Source organism: Vulpes lagopus, chromosome 13 (genome assembly GCF_018345385.1).
Source record: "Vulpes lagopus strain Blue_001 chromosome 13, ASM1834538v1, whole genome shotgun sequence".
Classification (NCBI taxonomy): Eukaryota; Metazoa; Chordata; class Mammalia; order Carnivora; family Canidae; genus Vulpes; species Vulpes lagopus.
The window spans coordinates 39,307,544-39,330,096 of record NC_054836.1 but is presented as its reverse complement, the minus strand read 5'-3'; the positions used below and the strand labels follow the sequence as shown (position 1 = coordinate 39,330,096).

Sequence of the window (22,553 nt, the reverse complement as noted above, 5' to 3'; positions counted from 1 at the left end):
TTCAGCTCAATGACAAGAAACTGGAAATTCCAAACAACAGTGGTTTATTTTTTACTTTTATTCTTTTTTAAGATTTTATTTATTTATTCATGAGAGACACAGAGGGAGAGGCAGGGACATAGGCAGAGGGAGAAGCAGTCTGGGACTTGATCCCAGGACCCCAGGATCAGGACCTAAGTCAAAGGCAGACAATCAACTACTGAGCCACCCAGGCACCCCCACAACAGTGGTTTAAACAAGGTAGAAATGTATTTCTCTCTCACACACATAAAAACAGAGAGGCGGTGGCTGCCTATTGGTTAAGGGGCCCGATTTACTTGTTGCTCCACCAGGCGTGGCTTCCAATCTCAACATCACCATGTGGTTTTCTGCCGCAGGCACTGTCCTCTCAGAGGCATTCTTTCCTGTAATCCTCTTAATCCTGTGAGGTAAGAGCTGTTTTTCCTTCTGTTTTACAGGGGAGGACGTGGAGATAGGGAGAGGTTAAGTTACTTGCCTGCTACGAGGTGGCATTCTGTATCCAAAGTTTATGCTTTGAAGCCATATTTTTAAGATAACATCTTCCTACCCAGGAACATGCTTATCTCTGCATTTATTTAAGTCTTCTTTAATTCCTTGTATGTCTTTTATTAAACCTATTACTGGGCTATCTATTTTGCTGAGGTTAATGGCATCATTTTGGAAATGAAGTTTTCTTGGTGGCTGGAGTATCTAACTCAAATTCATTTCTATTTATTTAATTTTTAAAAAAAAATTTATTTACTCATGAGATACACAGAGAGAGGGGCAGAGACACAGGCAGAGGGAGAAGCAGGCTCCATGCAGGAAACCTGTGGGGGACTCGATCCCAGAACTCCAAGATCACACCCTGAGCTGAAGGCAGATGCTTAACCGCTGAGCCACCCAAGTGTCCCAAATTCACTCTTTTGCATATTGACTTGTTGTCCAGCCGTCTTACTAAATATATTAATTATAACTTGTCTGAAGAATCTTGAGTTTTCTAGTACATGTTTGTATCCTCTGAGTAACACCAGTTTTGTTTCTACCTTTTCTTTCTGAATGTCTGTCTGACTGTCCTCTCTCCTTCCTTACTCTCCCTGCCTTCTTCCTTCCCTTCGTCCTTCTCTTACTGTGCTGGCTACAAGCCCTAAGCACAGAGGCGATAAGAGAGCTTCTTTTTTTGTGGATACTGTTTGTCTGGTTAAAGAAATCTCTCTCCATTCCTGGTTTGCCAAGGGTTTTTTCACGAATGCTTTTTGTACAATTCTTGAGAATATATGATTTTTCTTTTTGAATCTATTCATGTAATGAATTGCATTTATAAAACAATGTTAGATGAAACTTGTATTTCAAGGAGAAACTGAACTTAACTTACAGTGTATTCTCTTTTCTACACATTGCTGGATTCACTTTACTTGTGTTTGGGATTTTGCACCTCTGCTCAGGCATAAGGCTGCCTTTTTTCTTCTTGAACTGTCTATCTAGTTTATTTACCACGGCTGAATGAATTGAGGAGTGTTTCTACCTTTTGTATTCCTTGGAAGTCTTGTATTAAACTTGAATTCTCTATTCCTTGAAAGCTTAGTAAAATTTTTGTGTAGGTATGGTGCTTTGCTTTATATTTTAAACATTGTCTATACTTCTTGTTTGTAAATAATTTCAGGTTATAAAAAAGTTGTAAGTACGCTACAAAGAGCTCCCATATATTCTCTACCCAGCTTTCTATCATATTCACCTTGTTATTCTCATTATTGTACAAACATATTTTTCTGACAACTTGAAAATATGTTGTAGATGTGAAGTTCTATTACTTCTTAGTATTTGAGCGTGTATTTCCTAAAAACAAAAGCATTCTCCTGCAGGATCGTATACAACCAACAACATAAATGAACAGATGCTGTGTTTTCATCTATCCACAGACCACATTCAGGTTTCACCGGCAGTCCCAATGATGTCCTTTATTGCTCCAGAATCCAATCCAAGCTCAGAATTGTACCTAGTTGTTATATCTCTTAATTTTTTTTCAATCTGGAACAGTTTGTCTGTCTTTCGTGACCTTGACACTTTTTAAAAGAACAGTCCAGTTACTTTGTAGATTGCACTGAAATTTGGATTTGCCTGATGATCCTTCATAATTAGATTCAAACTGTGTGTTGTTGGCAGAAAAACATCCACAAGCAGATGCTGTGTTTTTCTCAATATAACATATCGAAACAAATAACATAATGTCGATTTGTTCCATTACTGGTGACATTAACTTTTATCATTTATTAAGCTAATGTCTCCCATGTTTTCCCACTGTTAAGTTAACTAGTAAGTATTTTGTACTATCAGGTAATGAGTAATCAATGCCTATTTCGGTGAAGAGATACTTTATATAAATATCTTGTTCTCCATTCCACTTTGACCCATCTGTTTTAGAATTTATTGATGATTCTTGTCTGAATCATTTGTTACTTTTATGGTGGTTGTCAGTTGGTGATTTTCTAATTCTGGCATTCTTTCCACATTTATTTGTTGGCATACTGCTAAAAGGCAGAGCTTTACTTTCTCTCCCATTTGTTTGTTCATTTATTTGTATCACAGTAAACTCATGGATTTTTATTTTACTCAATAAGTTATCATCTGATGCAATGGCTTACATAAATCAAAGTTAATTTAGAGCACAAATTATTCCGTATTTGCTATTAGGGAGCCTATTAATACTGGCTTCTATGGTCTGTTGACATGCCCCCATAATTCTTTGAGCACTTCATTGCTTTTTGGTGCAATAGCATGTTCCAGACCCATTTCTAGTTTCTCTACCCCAACCCTGGAATCAGTCATTTCTCACAGAGAATGGAGAGGACAGAACTTTTCAGGGACGATAGGCATGTCCTCTGTGCATGGTGTTCCTTTTCTTCCCAGAGAACAGAATTACTGACCAATTTCAATTCCTTGAAACATGGAATCAGGGGATGGATTGTGAGGGTGAAGGGTGTCAGACTGAAAATGTATTTGTTTAATACATGAAGTAGAGGCACACATTTGGTGGGAATGCAGAATGGTATGCCTTGGAGGTAAATAAACTTTAAATCTATTAAACATTGAGATGCACATGTCCTTTGGTATAATAATTTCACAACTAGGAATATAATGTGGCTTCCACTTATGCAAAGGACTTACATCCAAAGATATTCATTGTAGCATTGTTTAGAAAGAGTCTAGATGTCCATTACCAGGGTATTGGTAGAGAAAGAAGTGGAGTATTGCCAGATAAAAAAGAATGAGTTCATTATAAACCAAAAAATAATGACTTCTAAGGTGAATTTTTTAACCACTCGTTCAAAAGTTATACAGAAAAACTATCCCTATACTTGTATATCCCAGGAAGGACATACAAGAAATGGTAATAGTGGGCAGCTGTGGGTAAACCACTTGGGGCAGCCCTTACTGCTGATACACCACACCAGCTCAGGAGTCCAGTAGATGAAATCTGCTTAGCATCACCTGTGATAAGAAATAATGCACAGCCCTTTGGCCCATATCTCTGTGTCCAGAAAATTACACCCTACTACCATGAAAAGAATTTAGAACAGTATGATTAGATTAAGTAAACAGGGTGGGAAGCTAAACTGGGTCTGAATGCCAGCTCCACTGCTCATAAATTGGGCAACCTTGGGCAAGTTATTGAACTTCTCTGTGATACAATGTTGTCTAGAAATTGTAAACAGAACATATTCAGAGGGTTGTAGGAGATTTGAGTGAGTAAATCTACCTAGGAAATCTAGTTTCTGGAACACAGTAATCACTAAAAAAAAGTGAGCTATTGTCCTAGTATGGTTAGGCCCAGCGAGGAAAGGAAAGCACTCTTTAACTCTGAAGATCTTAAGACAAGGACACTTACTTTTCACTGTATACACACTAGTAATTTATTATTATGGTTGTTGTTAATATATCATGAGCATGATTTCCTCCAGGGGAAAAAGAATTGTTCTGCTGAGATGAAAGAAAGAAAAGAAAGAAAGAAAGAAAGAAAGAAAGAAAGAAAGAAAGAAAGAAAGAAAGAAAGAAAGAAAGAGAAAGAAAGAAAGAAAGAAAGAAAGAAAGAAAGAAAGAAAGAAAGAAAGAAAGAAAGAAAGAAAGAAAGAAAAAAGAAAAAATCCAGTTCTGGTAGATCCAGATTAGCTCCCCAGCTCCACCCTAAGGTTCACTGTGGCAAATCATTCACTCCTGAGCATTAGGGTCAAGTTCCCCCTCCCCTCCATAGAACTGGTTAAACGCACCCAAATTTATCTTGCGGGTCACCTCCTTTTTTAAATTCTGTGTGAAAGTGCAATGTAAGTGATTAAATTTGACCTTAGTTATAACTACATCTGGCCACAGGGTTTGGAGATTTCATCCGGATGATCTTAATTGGATTTTGACTGTCCTGCACACTGCAATCCCATCTTCACAGCCCGCTTCAGACCTCAGCACTTCTCACCTGGTCTCCCTGTCTCTAGGCCTCTTTCCTCAACTCCATCCCTCACACTGATGAGCAAAATCCTTTCCACTCAAAAGTTTCATTGGCTTTCTCAACTGCATATAGAATTAAGTACTAATTAAAAGCAAAATAAAATAAATTGGGTTTTTGTTTGTTGCACTGGTAAGAATTAAAAAAGGAAAAAAGTGCCCATTTGGGTATTGATATTGAGAAACAAAAATTCTTGGACACTGTTAGTGAGATTAACCATCACTTCTGGGGATAAATTGGGGAATAAGGATCAGCATTTTAACATGCATGTCCTTTGCCTCAGCATCTCCCCTTCTGGGAATATAACTCAAAATAATTTAAGTACACAAAGACAGTTGTATGAGGCTTGAATGTAGTTTTAAATGGTAATGAAGGAGGATTGGTGACTTATTTATGATGTATTATGTAACAGAATACTATGCACCCATTAAAATGATTATACAGATATTTTTTGACTTGGAAAAATATCTAGTGTATAAAACAACGTGTGGCACACGGTAGATAGTTGACAAATATTTATTGAATGAATGATTGTTTATAATAAGTAAAAAAGGTTAAAAAATATATACATGCTATTTTTTGTTTTTAAAAAAATATGTGTATCTCTATGTTATATTAAACATATACATTAATCTGCCTCTCTTTTCTATCCATCTATTATCTCTGTCTATCTCGGCCTTACTACTGAAAATACCCTGGAAATATATTGACAAATCAGTGGAGAATATTGTCGGGAGAAAGATTTTGGTTGTTGTTGTTTTTAAAGATTTTATTTTTTTATTCTTATTTTTTTAAGATTTTATTTATTTGAGATAGAGCACAAGCATGAGCAGAGATGGGGGATGAGAGGCAGAGGGAGAGAGAGAAGCAAGCTCCCCACTGAGCAGGGAGCCTGATGCGGGACTCAATCCCAGGACCCCAGGATCATGACCTGCACTAACGGCAGACACTTAACCGACTGAGCCACCTAGGTGTCCCTAAAGATTTTATTTTTAAGTAATCTCTATACCCAACATTGAGCTCAAACCCACGATGCCAAGATCAAGAGTTGTGTGCTCTACCAGCTGAGCCAGCCTGTTGCCCTGAGAACAAGGTTTTCCCTTTCTACTGATTGGACTTTGATACGGCTTATGGCTTTTAAGTAACTGTACATTAATTTTTAACTTATTTCAGGGGTGAAAGAACAAAACCATAGTTTGTGGAATTTATGAATAAATAGGACTTCATTTAGATGACAGAAGCATAAATTCCTATTATCTGTACACAGATTAAGTTGACATTGTGTTTCAAAATTCTTAAAAACGTACGTACCACAAGACAAGAAAAATACTTCTTTCAACAGAAGAGGAAAATACTTTTAAGATTCAAAAAACAAACAAACAAACAAAAAGATTCAAAAAACAAAAGAGGCAGTGTAGAGTCTCTGCAGAGAAAGGAGAGAGAGATTTAACTTCTACTCCTAGATGGAAGGGCCTCGAAAAAAATAGCAAGTTTAATTATATAGAAGAATTTAAAAAGTTATAATTCTTGCATAACTGAGTTTGTATTTAATATGATTGATTCTAAGATTTTAAAAAGAATTCATGAAAAAGATTGAAGAATATGTATCAAAATATTCACATAGTGAATTTTAAAAATTATCCATTTTATTTTATTTCTTTTCTAGAATGAATAAGAATTATCTTTGGACTTGAAAAAAAAATTCTGTTAGAAGTGCTTCTGAGCATGACTTTTCCTGTTTTGCTTTTAATAACATACTGTAATTACGTCAGTGAAAAAAAATTGACAATGATTTCCATAGAATGTGTTATGCTTTCATTGTTCTTTATTCAGTCACATGGCGATGAGGAGAGATGTCGGGTGGATGAAGGCCAAACCTGGAGGTGACTCAGAGCCCTAGAGTAAATTCTGATCTGACTTTCATCACTCGTCACCCTTTTACTGTGTCCCTTGGAGCCACTTCCAGAATGATTTACAACAATGACCTGGTAAGGCCTCCCAGTGTTCAGAATAGTGCCCTAAATCCAGCTTTCAAAATCTTTTGCATGCAGGTTCTCGTGTCTTTCTCAGAGTATTATATATTCTGAAAACAGTAAAGTATTTAATTTACAGACGATGACATCAAGGGGATAGATTAAAAGTTGACCAAAGTCACTCAGGTGAGTTGTGAGACAATAGAGATCCAAATCCGGAATTTCCAGGCCCTGGGACACTCATCACTACAGGACAAATACACAAGCCACAGTAGTTTGTGGAGTGCCTCCGGTGACGAGACATCTTGACAGGTGCTTGTTTTATGGGGTTCTTAATTTCCCCACAACCATGAAAGTCTGAGGGAGAATTATTATTGCCATTAAATGGATGATAAATGCAAGGCACCAAAAGTCACCATTGGTGACTTCCTCATAGGCCATAGTTGGTGAAGGGCAGATCTCAGGTATGTACCTAGGACTTCGGGTTTTATGTCAAATGTTTTTGAACGGATTTTGGAAAACCTCTGAACATTAACATTATTCTTAAAATGATATCAACTGAAAGTCAGAATGGCAGTTCCCTCTGGGGTGGGAGTGAGGATTGACTGGAAATGGGCATGATGAACTCTTTAAGAAGGAAGTGTTCTCTATCTGGATCTGGATGCTAGTCCTATAGGTATATACGTATGTAAAAAGTCATTGAATTGTATACTTAAGATTTATTCATTTTCTCATCTGTAAAGTATATCTCAATAAGGTACTGTAAAAAAATACCACTCATTGTCCTACCCAGATGCAACTATGTGATGGGTTCTTTTCTGCCTGTTTTGAAAACACTTTTCCATGTTGTTTCATAATGTGCATGTTTGTCACTTTAAAATGATGATGTTGACGTAGAAATATTTTCTTTTTACTTTCACTTTGATTCTTCTTTTTTTTTTTTTCCACTTTGATTCTTAGAGCCCTTCTGCAAGGTAGGAGGCCCAGCATTGTTTTCCTCATTTAGTAAATAAAGGGAAATAAGACTAAGAAATTGACTAATTTTATTTTATTTATTTTTTTATTTTTAAAAGGAGCTTTTTTTTTAAATTTATTTATTTATTAGTGCACACAAGAGCATGAGCTGAGGGCTGAGGGGAGGGGCAGAGGGAGGGGATAAGTAGGCTCCCCATAGAGCAGGAAGCCCAACACAGGGCTCGATCCCAGGACCCTGGGATCATGATCTGAACCAAAGGCAGATGCTTAACTGACTGAGCCACTCAGGTGCCCCAGAAATTAACTAATTTTACTTAACTTGTGATTTGTTTTCAATCAGTTTCCAAAAAAATATTAGGTGGCAGTTAAGGGGTTTGTCCAAAGCCATGAAGAAGTAGGGACAGAACTAAGATGAGCTTTGGCTTTGGTACTCATTCCTCTGGGCCACAGGCTCCCATAGCTACCTTCCATCTGTGCATCTGACAGGGGTTTGTACTGGGGGTTCAGTTCAACCGTCTGCATGCCACCCGGACATCAAACTAGCTTCTGATTCTAAATTTAAGGAGAGAAGATAAGAAAAGAATATGCAACACAGTTGCATGTCTAAGATTCCGTCCACCTTTTCAAAATTACATAAGCTATACATTTTAATTGTAGAAGAATCAGGAATAGAGATTAGCCAAAAATTCAAATAATCATAAAAACAGCATTGCTCAGGGATGCCTGGGTGGCTCAGCGGTTGAGCCTCTGCCTTTGGCTCAGGGCGTGATCCCAGGTCCAGGATCGAGTACCGCATCAGGCTCTCTAAGAGAAGTCTGCTTCTCCCTTTTTTTTTTTTTTTCTGCTTCTCCCTTTGCCTGTGTCTCTGTGTCTCTCATGAATAAATAAATAAATAAAATCTTAAAAAAAAAAAAAAGCCTTTAAAAAAAAAACAGCACTGCTCAGACTACGGTTAATATTTTGGCATGCATCCTTTCAGACTTTTCTCTTTGTTGTTGTATATACTGTTTTATTTTCTTTAGCTTAGCAGCCTATCAGCAACATTGATCTGTATTTATAAACATCAATCTGTATCACCCTTTCAATGACTACACAGTTCTCATGATGTGACTACATATTTCTCATGATGTAACTGGCCCTCTATTTTGAGCAGTATAGATTGTTTCTAATTTTTCTCTATTACAAATAATGCTTCTTTTTAATAATCTTATATGTACATATTTTTCCTGTTCGATTATATTCTTAGAAGGCATTTCTAGAAATAGAATAGCCTGAATCAAAGTTCTAGTTTTGGGATGCCCGGGTGGCTCAGCGGTTTAGAGCCTGCCTTCAGTTCAGGGTGCGATCCTGGAGACTGGGGATCAAGTCCCATGTCGGGCTCCCTGCAGGGAGCCTGCTTCTGCCTCTGCCTGTGTCTCTGCTTCTCTGTGTGTCTCTTGCGAATAAATAAATAAGATCTTTAAAAAAGAAAGTTCTAGTTTAAATTTTTTTAACATTTTAAAATTACACTAAGCATATTATATCAATAAAGACAATTCATGAAATCAAGTCATTTAATTCCACCACTGTAACAAAATTTTCTGATTTTTTCTTTTTAAGTCTTTTCTATAAACATAAATGACTTATGTAGTTACAACATGCTTACTGTTTTGCCTTTTTTATTATAACTTTTTTTTTTTAAGTAATCTCTAATACTCAACATGAGGCTCAAACTCATCACCCTGAGATAAAGACTCTCATGTTCTACTGACTCATCCAGCCAGGTGCTCTCCTGTTATAAGTTTATTATAACTTATTAGCATCTACTTTTTATAATTTTCATATTTCATAATTGTATGCTAGTTTATCACCCTTAAACACTATTTAACAATTCCTTATTGTTGGGCACTCAGATTGTTTTCAATTCTTCAATCTTATGGTATAAAAAAATATCTGGTGCATTAAGCTTTTTCTTTTTGAGAGTTATTTCCTTATGAGTAATTTCTCCAAAGTGATCTTACTGGGTTCAGTGACATTATTTTTAGATCATAATGCATTCTACTAAATAATCCAAAGAAATGAGCCCACTTTCCAAAATACCAACAGCGCTAACCCCATACCCTACCTGGCCGTCTTTTCACTGACATGCTTTGTGGTAAGGATTCTTCTCTGCCACCCTTGGTGGTGCCATATTATGGTATCCTACCCCTATTCTTTTTTTTTTTTTAAGATGATGTGTAAATTTTTTTTAAAGATTGTATTTATTTATTCATCAGAGTCACGAGAGAGAGACACAGAGAGAGAGAGAGGCAGAGACACAGGCAGAGGGAGAAGCAGGCTCCATGCAGGGAGCCCGACATAGGACTCAATCCTGGGACTCCAGGATCACACCCTGGGCTGACGGTGGTGCTAAACCGCTAAGCCACCGGGGCTGCATTCCTACTCTTATTCTTATCACAAATCCAATCCCAAACTCAAAAATAGTCATGAACTCACATCTTGCCTCTCTGGCCCCTACTTTGCAAAAAAGATAAAAATCATTTAAAAGTTTTCAAAATGCAGTCTAGACTGGGAGTGTAGTAGGTGTTATGTATTTGCTGATAGTTTATTTATATGGTAGTCTGCACACACCCCCTCACTTATCTGTGGAAGATACATTCTAAGACTCCTAGTAGATGCCTGAAACCATGGGTAGTCCTGCACCCTAAATATATTATGTTTTTCCTATGTATACACATCTATGACACAGTTTAATTTATAAATTAGGCACAGTAAGAACTTAATAACCACAGTAATAAAATAGAACAAGTAAAATACTATGGTCTAAGTTATGTGAATATGGTTTTTCTCACAGAACATTAGGCCGTGCTCTTCTTGTGATGATGTGAAATGATAAAATGCCTCCGTGATGAGGTGAAGTGAGGTGAATGACCAGGCACTGTGACGAAGCATCAGGCTACCATATACATCAGAAGGAGGATCATCAGCTTCCTGGCCACAGCTGACCCTAGGTCACTGAAATCTCGGACAGCAAAGCGCAGATAAGGGGGACTGTGGTATTATAGGTTTGGTTTGTCATAGACATCATTCTGTCAACTGTCTGTGTTTTGCCGTGGTGGTGGTTTACTGGGCAGAGAAATATGCCTTACTTTTTATTTTGTTTCTGTTTATTGTAAAAGTGATGTGTGCAATATAGAAGACAGAGCAAAGCTAATATCCATCATTTAATAGTTTTATAGAAGTAGTTCAATAGATTATTGAGAGAGTCCCCAATCTCCTGAAGACAGAGGAGAGGAGGTGCTCAAGTGTTTTCCTTCTCCTCTTTCTCAACAGACATCCTCAACCTACCCTAGTGTCATGGATTTAACGATAGTATACAGATGTTAGTACTTCTTTAATAAAGGGATAAACACTATAGCAACCCTCTCGTGAGGTACCATTCCTCTTTAAAGGATTATTCACTGGCTTGATTTTCTCTCCTGGGTTTATGTATTTTTTTCCCATATTGGTGGTCTCTCAGATTAGCAAAACTTATTTCTTCCAGTTTTCTTTTAAGATTTTATTTATTCATGAGAGACACACAGAGGGAGGCAGAGACATAGGCAGAAGGAGAAGCAGGCTCCTCCCAAGGGGCCCGAGGCGGGACTCGATCCCCGGACCCCAGGATCACACCCTGAGCCGAAGGCAGATGCTCGACCACTGAGCCACCCAGGTGCCTCATCATGTCTTCCAGTTTTCTAAGAGTTATCTCTGTGAAAGACAAGGAAGACATTGGTATTAGGTATCTATCACTGCAGAATTAATTACTCCAGGGCAGCCCTGGTGGCGCAGCGGTTTAGCACCGCCTTCAGCCCGGGGTGTGATCCTGAAGACCCGGGATCAAGTCCCACATCAGGCTCCCTGCGTGGAGCCTACTTCTCCTTCTGCCTGTGTCTCTGCCCGCCTCTCTCTCTGTCTCTATGAATAAATAAATAAAAAATCTTAAAAAAAAAGAATTACTCCAAAATGTAGTACCTTAAGACAACAATATTTATTATCTCATACGGTTTCTGAGAGTCATGCTTCCAGGAGTGGACACACAGTGGTACCCAGAGTCTCTTGTGAGGTTGCCTTCAAGCTGTTGGCTAGAGTTGCAATCATCCTTGGGCTCGACCGTGGTTGGAGAACCTGCTTCCTAGTCTACTCATGAAGTTGTTGGCAGCCCTCAGTTCCTCACCAGCTTTACTTCTTCACCAGGTGGGCCTCTCTGTAGGAGTGCTCACTTTGTGGTAGATTCCTTCCTTCCCCCAGGGCAAGTTTATCTGAAGGTGGGGTGAGGTGGTGCAGAGTATCCAGACAGAAGTTACCATCTTTTACAAACTAATCTTGGAGGTGACATACCATCTTTTCTGCTGCATCCCTTCAATCACACTAGACCAAAGGGAGTACAAAGTGGAGGAAGACTACCTATGGATGCGAATGCCAGGAGGCAGAGTCACTGGGGGCATCTTGGAGGCTGACAAGGACAGCATCTAACCACCACTTCCTGTCTCGTGCCTCCTGAAGGTCAATAGAAACAGGGGAATGTGGGCAGTCTGGGTGGCCCAGTGGTTTAGCGCCACCTTCAGCTCAGGGCGTCACCCTGGAGACCCAGGATCAAGTCCCACATTGGGCTCCCTGCATGGAGCCTGCTTCTCCCTCTGCCTGTGTCTCTGCCTCTCTCTCTCTCTCTCTTGAATAAATAAAATCTTTAAAAAAAAAAAAAGGGATATGAGGTAAAACCTTAAAAAAAAAGAAAAGGGGGAACACAATTTTATTTTTAAACAATAAACTTCCTACTCAGTCACTCTGGGAATTATGAACTTACCCATGGTTTGCCAAGCCCTGTGTGGTTTATAGAGGCACATATTGCTGGGGATGGAAGTTCCCTTGCTGTTTTGGTGATATTTAATTGGCATTTTGCCACATTTTTTGTTGCGCTTATCTGACCCGGGGATATTGTCTACAACGGTCTACCGTCTACAACACACTGTTGGTATTAGTTACTTCATTATAGGTTTCTATTTCCCTCCGGCAGTAGCGGACATTATACAAATTCCTCTCTCTCTCTCTCTTTTTTAAAGATTTTAGGGATCCCTGGGTGGCGCAGCGGTTTGGCGCCTGCCTTTGGCCCAGGGCGCGATCCTGGAGACCCTAGATCGAATCCCACGTCGGGCTCCCAGGGCATGGAGCCTGCTTCTCCCTCTGCCTGTGTCTCTGCCTCTCTCTCTCTCTCTGTAACTATCATAAAAAAAAAAAAAAAAAGATTTTATTTACTTATGAGAGACACACAGAGAGGTAGAGACACAGGCTCCATGCAGGGAGCCCGACGTGGGACTCGATCCTGGGTCTCCAGGGTCATGCCCCGGGCTGAAGGCGGCGCTAAACCGCTGAGCCACCCAGGCTGCCCTCCTCTAACTCTCTACTTATAAGATTACTGGTGTGGGTTTTGTTTTTGTTTTTACATTATATCTTTTTTTTTTCCCTGAAGATAATGTCAGAAACACGTTAACAAGCACTAACATTACTAATAATGACATCTTTTCATAGGGTATTTGTTTTACTGGGGCCTCAAATTCACACACTCCAGCGTGTATTAGAAAAGAAATACACATAATATTGTGAGCATGTGCATGACTATCAAAATGCAGCTGTAGAATTTACTCTTAAATATTCCTGTGCCTAAATAACCGCTTCTATTAGGTAACCTACAGTGTGACTTAAAAATCTGTGGATGAAAAGTATTTACAGTTAATATTTTATAAACGAGGATGAAAGAACATGGAAAAATTATTAACACTTTTATTTGCACCTTGTATCCTGCGGTCCTAGGATTCTGTTTCTCATGAAGGATACAAATGCCTTTGAATAAAGGATATTAACGATGATGGTCATAATGCTAGCTTGGATTAGAAAGTAATCGTAAGGGACGCCTGGGTGGCTCAGTGGTTGAGCACCTGCCTTTGGCTCAGGGTGTGATCCCAGTTCCTGTGATCGAGTCCCACATCGGGCTCTCCACAGGGAGCCTGCTTCTCCCTCTGCCTATGTCTCTGCCTCTCTCTGTGTGTCTCTCGGGAATAAATAAATAAACTCTTTTTTTAAAAAAAAAGTAATCGTAAATAGAAACTGACACTTTATTTGCTTAATAGTATAGTTTTCTCTTCTTTTGCTTACTATAATTTTGAACAATTCAAGTATTACTGCATAACATCCAAGGAAAGAACACCCTCTGTTGCAGGACTCAAGGGTTTCCTTTCTGGGACTTTAGGTAAATGGAGAGATAGCTGCTGGGGTTTTTTTGTTTTGTTTACCCCCCAGACAATCAGCTATCCTTATTCTGGGTCCTGTCTTATAGCCAAGAGTGTGCTGCTGTCGGCACGAGAATGTCTTGTAAGATAGTCCACTCTGAAATCTGAAACAGCCACACTCATCATTGACGTTTGACCTATCTTCTACTCTCCCATTCCTGCTTACCCCATTAATATTAATAACTTGAACTATCCTCTGCCCCATTAAGTCTTCTAAGGGTGGTGGGGGGACACCTGCTAGCCTTTTGCTTTGGTCTTCTTTGTCCTCCACATCCAGTCACCAGCCCATCTGAGTTCAACTCAGATCATCATTCCCTCTGCCCACAGCCTCCATTGTAATGCAACCACCTGCATACAGTGTTCCCACCATGGAACTTTCCTCCAACTCCAGACTCAGTCTACCCCTCATGATGGCACAGATGACACAGTTTATGCCTGTGGTCCAGCTATCATAGTGCCCATGTCCTCACTTACGATGATAGACACACAGCTCAGAGCTGTTTCCTGTGTATCCTCTCCCACGGACTAAACCATGCTGAGGGGAAGAACAGTGGCAGGGACTGTGGCGGACGCCTTGTATACACTAGTGATGCTCAACCAGGGGTGATTTGCCCCCTAGGGGAGAACTGGCAATATTTGGAGATACTTTTGGTTGTCTAAACTGGAGGGATGATACCAGTACAATGTGGGGGAAACAGGCCCTACCATAAAGAATGGTGAGGCTTTTTTTTTTTTTTTTAAGATTTTATTTATTTATTCATGAGAGAGGCAGAGACACAGGCAGAGGGAGAAGTGGGCTCCATGCAGGGAGCCCGAACGTGGGACTTGATCCTGGGTCTCCAGGATCAGGCCCCGGCCCGAAGGTGGTGCTAAACTGCTGAGCCACCAGGGCTTGCCCAAGGGTGAGGTTTAAAAAAAAAAAAAAAGAATAGTGAGGTTCAAATGGCAGTAGTGCCAAGGTTGAGAAACCCTCATAGACGGTCTCATTTAGTCCTCACAAAAGCCCTAGAAGATTATTATGATCTTCCTTTTCTACATAAGGAGGCTCTTCTTTTCCTCAACCCTCTTTTCCAGGAACTGAAGCTGAGAAGAGTTATTTTTCCCAGTTCCACCCTGTGGTGGAATGAGTTTGTACTCCAGTCTCTCAGCTTAGAAAATCTATGGCCTTTTATCTACCCTCTCCTGTGGGGAACAAGTCTCCACTGACTGCCAATCTGGAACCACCAGGGCAGGACTGGGAGGGCTCAGGCCAATGTTTTTTGTTTTTAATATTCTTAAATTTATTTATTCATGAGAGACACGCAGAGAGGGGCAGAGACAGAGGCAGAGGGAGAAGCAGGCTCCCTGGGTGAGCCCGATACAGGATCATAACCTGAGCCAAAGACAGACGCTCAACCACTGAGCCACCCAGGTGCCCCAGGCCAGTGTTGTTCAAACCACAGGTCTCATATATTAGTGGGTCATACATGAAATTAGTGGTGGTCTGGGACCAGTAAAATAATAATAATTATCAAAATAATAGAAGACAAAACAGATCAGAAAACATGTAGAATTACTACTTTGTGAAACTTTAGTTTCAGATGTGTGCTGGGGGTTATGGATACTACTATACCTTCATGTAAAATGTCTTTTTTTTTTAAGATTTTATTTATTCATTTGAGGCAGAGAGATACAGAGAGCATGAGCAGGGGGAGAGGCAGAGGGAGAAACAGACTTCCTGCTCAGCTGGGGTGGGGGGCAGGGGCGATCCCAGGATCCTGACTAGAGCCAAAGGCAGATGCTTAACCATCTGAGCCATCCAGGCACCCCCTAACGTAAAATTTCTTAGTAAGATTTGCCATGACAATGTTGGACAAACCTGCTCTATATAGTTGCTGAGTTGTGGTGTGATCTATTAAGAAACCCTTAGTCATGAGCCCCAAGGATGATCATGTATATGTGTTTGTGTGTGTGTGTGTGTGTGTGTGTGTGTGTGTGTATGTATGATTTTCTATATCCTGAGGTCAATTTAGTTCAAGCCATGGAAGCTAGGAAGGGTGTGTGTGTGTGTGTGTGTGTGTGTGTGTGTATGATTTTCTATATCCTGAGGTCAATTTAGTTCAAGCCATGGAAGCTAGGAAGGAAAAGGTGTAGTTGGGTTATGTACTGGAGCCAGTCCTAGATCTCATTCATTCACCACCTATCTCTCAAGCATGTGCTTCTTGGGCCTGTTCTAGGCAGTAAAGGGTTAGTGGGAAACAGAACAGTTAAGCTGTTCTGGTGGGGGGTAGGGGGTAACAGTCAGATAGGGAGACAGAGTGGAAAGTCCCTGCCTGTGAGAGACTGTGGCCCCTTTCAGGGTTGCTGTCTTCACGAGCCCTTCCTCCCACAGCAGTCCAGCCAGCCGGCCCATTCACAGGCTGCCCTGGGTTTTTAAGGGTTCCAATTCATATCTCCCTTCAGAATCAATGCAGTGATCAACCTCGACACACACAGAACTCAGAAACAGGAAAAAATAAAGAAAAGGGCTGGGGGTGAGACAGAGAGATCAAGTAATACAATCCCCAAAACTTTCTATTTACTAGAGTTTTTAAAATACTGCTAAAATGCTTCGGAACTGCCATTAGATGTTAAGTCATAGACCTTTTAGCCCTCTAGTTAAAAATATTACACATTTGGGATGCCTGGGTGGCTCAGTGGTTGAGCATCTGCCTTCAGCCCAGGGCGTGATCCTGGAGACCCGGGATCAAGTCCCACATCGAGCTCCCTGCGTGGAGCCTGCTTTTCCCTCTGTCTGTGTCTCTGCCTCTCTCTCTCTCTCTCTCTCTCTCATGAATAAATAAATTAAAAAAAAATTAAAAAAATATTATACATTCAAACCGTTTGTCCTTTCTCCTGTGAAGTTTTTTTTATTTTGGTTTGGTTTGGTTTTGGGTGCGTGAATTTCTTTATAGCTTTTTGGGCATCCATCTCACATTGATAGATGACTCCTCCTGAACAACGGATTTTGTATGTAGGAATAAATGCACTATGAATTATTGATATGGAGTCAATAAATAATCAGAGCGGAGCTTCCTTTGTTGCTATGAGACAGTAACACTGTGTGATATACATGTACTGTTACATTAGAGATATTTTTTGCAATTTTACGAGATGTCATATACATACATGAACTGCATCTGTCTAGGGCTGAATGTGTCTGTTTTGTGAAGTGAGTTGAATTTTTAACCAATGGCTGGTGAAGACACTGCCAAGCATGAACCTCTAAAGTTAGGTGGAAATGGTCTTTAGGCTCTGGGAGCACATGGCTGTGTGTGGTGCTCGAACGGGTAACTGGCTCCGATTTTATTCTTATCTTTGGCAAATGGTTAATCAGAACCATTTGGCTGTGGGCTAGGAACAGAGGCTCCAAAAGAGAGCAAGAGACAGTTCCTGCCCCCTCGGGGCTTGTCAGAAGAAGACAGGAAAACTAGCACTTAACTAGCAATTACAATACTGTGAGAGGTAAGGGGTGTGATGGGGTAGAGACAGGAAGCTCAGGATGTCTAACTCAGAAATGTATTTTTAGGGGGAAAATGTAAATTATAGACAAAGGGTAATTGAAGGCAAAAAGAAGTAGTTAAGAAGTGGGGGAGGTTAAGTTAAAGTAGGGAGAGGGGGATCCCTGGGTGGCGCAGCGGTTTGGCGCCTGCCTTTGGCCCAGGGCGCGATCCTGGAGACCCGGGATCGAATCCCACGTCGGGCTCCCGGTGCATGGAGCCTGCTTCTTCCTCTGCCTGTGTCTCTGCCCTCTCTCTCTCTCTGTGACTGTCATAAATAAATAAAAATTTAAAAAAAAAAATAAATAAAGTAGGGAGAGGCCATGGAAAGGCAGGGCATGTGCAGCCGCTTTGCCAGACTTCAAGGGGGTTGTATTTAGCATCTCTAGCATCTCCTTGCTACAGATCAGAGTCCTGGGACGATCACACAGTGATTTTTTGTTTCTTCTAAAATTTAGTTGACCACTGTAGTACAAGGTTCTTTCAATGAGCACGAAATGTAAGGACTTTCAAAAAAATTCCTAACAAAGTCTAAGGACTTTTATGGCTTACAAGTCTTCCAACTAGAGTATTTGTTGCTGCATAGGAACAAGTTGGTAATAGTTAACGTGGCATTTTAGGAGAAATTATTCTTGAAATTCACCAGCCTGTTTTAGTAATTTATTGCAGGGTTTATTTTCTTTGGGTTATCTTAAATATTGCTCTCCATTTTGATTTTGGGATTTGTTTTCTGGAGGGCATGGAGAAAATAGTGAGAAATCAACCCATGACAAATAGTGAAAAATGGGTTATTTTTTTTAAAAAGGGGTTATTTTTAAATTTCCTTCTTTTTAAAAATATGTTATTTATTTATGAGAGACAGGAGAGAGAGAGAGAGAGAGAAAAAGAGAGAGAGAGAGAGGCAGAGACACAGGCAGAGGAAGAAGCAGGCTCCATGCAGGAAGTCCAATGTGGGACTCGATCTCAGGACCCCAGGATCACGCCCTGGGCTGAAGGCAGGGGCTAAACCGCTGAGCCACCCAGGGATCCCCCCTATTTTTAAAATTTCTGTTGGAAACCTATAAAGTCTCCTAAAGTCTAGCAATTGTTTGGAAGGTGCATTTCATCCTGATTTCTCTTGAGGGGCACTTCTGTTTCTAGTCTGTAGGAAATCACTGGAGCCCCAGGAGGGTCAGAACAATCTAAAAGAGGCCTCAAAAGACAACCTCTGGGAATCATAGTATTGACTTCCAGAGTGAGTGGTCAAGGATGTGGCTGTGAATGGAAAACAAAATTGAGTCCTCCTGCCAGCAGCGTACATCGTATCTGGGTTCTCTGTGGTCTAAGCCACTGGGCAGCAGACATTTCTTCATCTCCCCAAGAGATGACTAGGAAATCTGCCTGTAAGAATTTCTCTCACCCCCAGCTCAGCTTTGTGAAGCTGAGGGCTCTCCAAGACTCAAGTGTTGACTTAATTCAGGTCGCTGTGTGCCAAACACTTTCATTATCATTCTGTTAACCCCGTGAGATGGATAGTACCATGACTGTTTTATACATGTGACATCATGCAAGTGTGATGAGGGGAACACAGAGAGGTAAGAGTAGAAGAGAACATTTCAAAGAGGTGACAGGAAATGATATGATCAAATTGAAGAATTTCCGAAGAAGAAAAATAAGAGGCATGAGTTTCTTTTCTTTTAAAGATTGATTGATTCACGAGAGACACAGAGAGAGGGTCAGAGGGAGAGGCAGGCTCCCTTCAGGGAGCCCGATGCAGGACTCGATCCCGGGTCCCGGTGATCACTCCCTGAGCTGAAGGCAGATGCTCAACTACTAAGCCACCCAGGCATCCCATGATTTTCTTCTTAAAGTAGTTTTTCAGCTAGGAGCCTTCTCATGCCTCAGCCTTTTCTTTTTCTTAAAAACAGTTTTATTAAGATATAATTTACACACCATTCAATTTACCCATTCAAGGTGTACAATTCATTGGTTTCAAATATATTTGCAGGTTTGTGCAACCAGAGGCAGGGCTCTTAATGTGGCATATTCTTTCTTTAGGCTGGGTGAACAGAGGATCATAACAGAGGGGCATATGTTTTCTTCAATTCTTTACTTTCAGGCCAACTGAGTGTTCTCACCAGCATCCGTCTTAAAATGGAAATGCCATCAGGAAGAGGTATCTATCTGTCTAAAACAGACCTGGGTCCAACATCCAGGACAGTACCTAGCAAGAACAGAGCAAATGGCCAACGCACATTCATAATAATTGTACCATTTTTAACTTGAGCCTGTTTATTAAAAGGAATGGGGTTAATTTCCATCATGGATTTAGTTCATCCCTGAAAATGAACATGTGTTCACAATCTCTGGGTTCTTCTCACTGCTCCTCCTTCCTTCCACTCATTTCAGGTTGAAATAGCAAAACAGGACCATTCTAGTCCACTTTTCTTGGAGAGTGTGTGTGTGTGTATACACACTGAATGGGGAACACACAATTGCCACTGAAGACAAACATGCTTTTACTTAGACAAATGAGAATGGAAAGAGAAATTATAAACAGTTTAGAAAACAATGATAAGCACAAGGAGGGCTATTGTAAACTGTATGCAGTAAAGTAGGCTTCATGTTTGTGGGGGAAAAGTGTACTGATACATGTTATTAATTCAGGCACTTGACTCCCCAAATCCCAACATTTACATTTAAAAACATGTAATTTTACTCCTCTAGCCTTGATATATGATCCATATCCTGAACTTGCTCTATTTTACGGGTTTGATCTTCTTTAGGCAGATCCTTTTGGAGTTTTTGAGTGGAAAAACTATTCTTTCAAGCCCAAATTTAAAACCAGGGCCTTGGGGAAAGGCGCAGGGTTTGCAAGATGGCGGACGACGTGGACCAGCAACAAACTACCAACACCGTAGAAGAGCCCCTGGATCTCATCAGGCTCAGCCTGGATGAGCGAATTTATGTGAAAATGAGAAATGACCGAGAGCTTCGAGGCAGATTACATGCATATGATCAGCATTTAAATATGATATTGGGAGATATGGAAGAAACTGTGACTACTATAGAAATTGATGAAGAAACATATGAAGAGATATATAAATCAACAAAACGGAATATTCCGATGCTTTTTGTCCGGGGAGATGGTGTTGTACTAGTTGCTCCTCCATTAAGGGTCGGCTGAAACAAAAAATGTATCGTGTATGGAATATAGGAGATTTTGTATGATTGCCTCTTTAAATGTAGAAGACATCCAAAAGAGAAACCTGCGTTCATTTTGATATTAAGAAATGACCAAGGATTCTTCCACTCCTGAATTGAGTTGATTTGCAGATAACTCAAAAATTCTTAAGCTAAAGGGCATTTTAATTTTTTTCTAACTCTTTCAATAAATGTGATCACCAGGATGCAGAAAATAAATAAATAAATAAATAAATAAATAAATAAATAAATAAAACCAGGGCCTTCCCTCATCCATTGCCCTTTTCTAGGTGCTGGGAACACACTAGTGAAAAATACAAATAATTGCTCCAAAGACCCCTACATTCTAGAGGAAAGAGAAAACAAAGGTTGAGAGTCCCTTTCTGCCCTCATTTGCATAACAAGCACCTGCATAGAGCCAAGTATCCTATTTATTTATGATAAAATAAGAGTGCAGTGTAATTTAAGAACCTTCTCCGATTAGTAGATGTAATGTCAGGTGCTGGAAACTTGCTGAGCCTGACTTTCGGGAGAGAACAAGTGGGATTTCAGGGTAAAGCGGTTTCCCCTTGTGTTGCCACATTAAATCTGCACGAAAGCTACAGCATTCCCACTGCAAAATGTCCAAGCTTTTATCCCTTTCAGCACATAAGGTAAGTTTCTATTACTATATTCAGGAAATTTTCCTCGTGCAGAGGTATCAAATATTTGTGAGAGCCAAAGAGACCTGAGGAGTGAGAAAGTATAACAGGAACCTCATTGTGACACTATGCTAGAAATGAATTCACTTTAAAGGGATCTTGGGATCTATCCAAAGGTTTCAGTTCCTGAACTACCAACAGGCCTTATTAAGTGGTGGCATGGATCCTGAATGTAATACGGATCTTCTTTGGTTTACTAATCTCTCAAATTCCTCAACGCCCGTTCTCATCTAGACTTTGCTCCTGGATATCTGCCCCTTTTTTCCCCTAAAGCTCCTCATCAAAATGGCTTAGAGCTTTGAGACACCACAAGTGGCTTTGGAGCTCTAAAAATATCAGCTTATTATACCAGAAAAGCCACTTCAGGATATTAAATTAGGGTGTTGTCAGGACCCAATAAATGCATCAGGGGGGAATAGGTAGGAGTTGGTAGATGGCACTGAGCTTGAGCCTTGTTAGACACTGAAATACGATAGGGAAAAAGGTTGCTGTGAAAGGTCACTTTATTAGTTTCAGTGTCCTTATTTTTCTCCTTTAAGAAGCTTATATGCAGAACCTGTAAATAAGGATAGAAGGCTTCATTTTTAAAAAGTGAAAATTCTCTATGCATTCATGGAGCTATAAGAGCAGCTTTAAATATCAATGTTCTTGTTCTGCTCTCCTAAGTCAATTTTTTCCCAAAACTCAAATTTAAGGAAAAGGGCAGATTTCAATCTTCATTTGAAAAAAAGGGAAGAGTTGCTAAGTTCTACTATGTTTCAGGACATTGAAAACCATTCACATTAGAAGTTTTCTAAAAAGAAGGTGCTTTCAAATTGGCTGAAATTCTTTGCATTAGTTATACATTTTGTTTATAATAAAGCATACACCTTTTTCTGGAAAGCACTCTTCTGGCAATTGATCCAACTATAGTTCCCCACACATCTGGTTACAGTTGGTTGTTCCAGAGAGGGCATCTGACCCAAGCCAGGTCATTCAGATCCTGTAAAGGACTCTTGGACAGCAGAGAGAGAAAACCTCAATTTCGTCTTAGAGACAGGTTTGGGGATTTGGGTGCTGTTATCACTTCTGTTTTTGATTTGTGGAGATTGGTTCCAGAGAAGAGAGCCTACAATCAGAGATGGCCCATCTTGGGATTGTGCCAGTCCAGGGTCCCAGACACCCTGAGGCTTACAGGGGAGACTGGCAATGATTTAATTTGTCCTAATTAAGTGCTAGACATTCAGCTCCAGGTATTTTTCATTTCTCATTTAATCTTGAAAACCCCAGGAGATAAATACCATTATTCCGTCCTCCCAGCTTTATAGAAAATTCTGAGCCATCGGGAGGTTAAGTAATTGTAACAGCTGAGCTGGGATTCAAACCCATGGAGTCACACTCCAGAGCCAGTGCTCTGAACCACT

The 22,553-nt window shown here is 40.2% G+C and overlaps 1 protein-coding gene across 2 annotated transcripts; it reads left to right on the top strand.

The window, feature by feature from the left end:
• The first annotated feature begins 298 nt into the window (after window positions 1-298).
• On the top strand, window positions 299-20,662 carry LOC121474506 (U6 snRNA-associated Sm-like protein LSm3). Of its 2 annotated transcripts, none has more exons than XR_005983418.1 (3): window positions 299-428; window positions 6,329-6,483; window positions 10,277-10,835. XR_005983418.1 is itself a non-coding variant. In XM_041727397.1 (3 exons), exon 3 carries the CDS (start codon window positions 20,124-20,126, stop codon window positions 20,430-20,432), a length of 309 nt encoding a protein of 102 aa, XP_041583331.1. In that variant the 5' UTR covers window positions 299-428; window positions 6,329-6,483; window positions 20,032-20,123; the 3' UTR covers window positions 20,433-20,662. The 2 variants fall into 2 exon arrangements, 1 of the variants encoding a protein (XP_041583331.1); XM_041727397.1 differs by lacking the exon at window positions 10,277-10,835 and adding an exon at window positions 20,032-20,662.
• The last annotated feature ends 1,891 nt before the right edge of the window (window positions 20,663-22,553 follow it).

Coding starts and splice junctions, on each gene's coding strand:
- LOC121474506 (XM_041727397.1), top strand. CDS start 20,124: ATGGCGGACGACGTGGACCAGCAACAAACTACCAACACCGTAGAAGAG.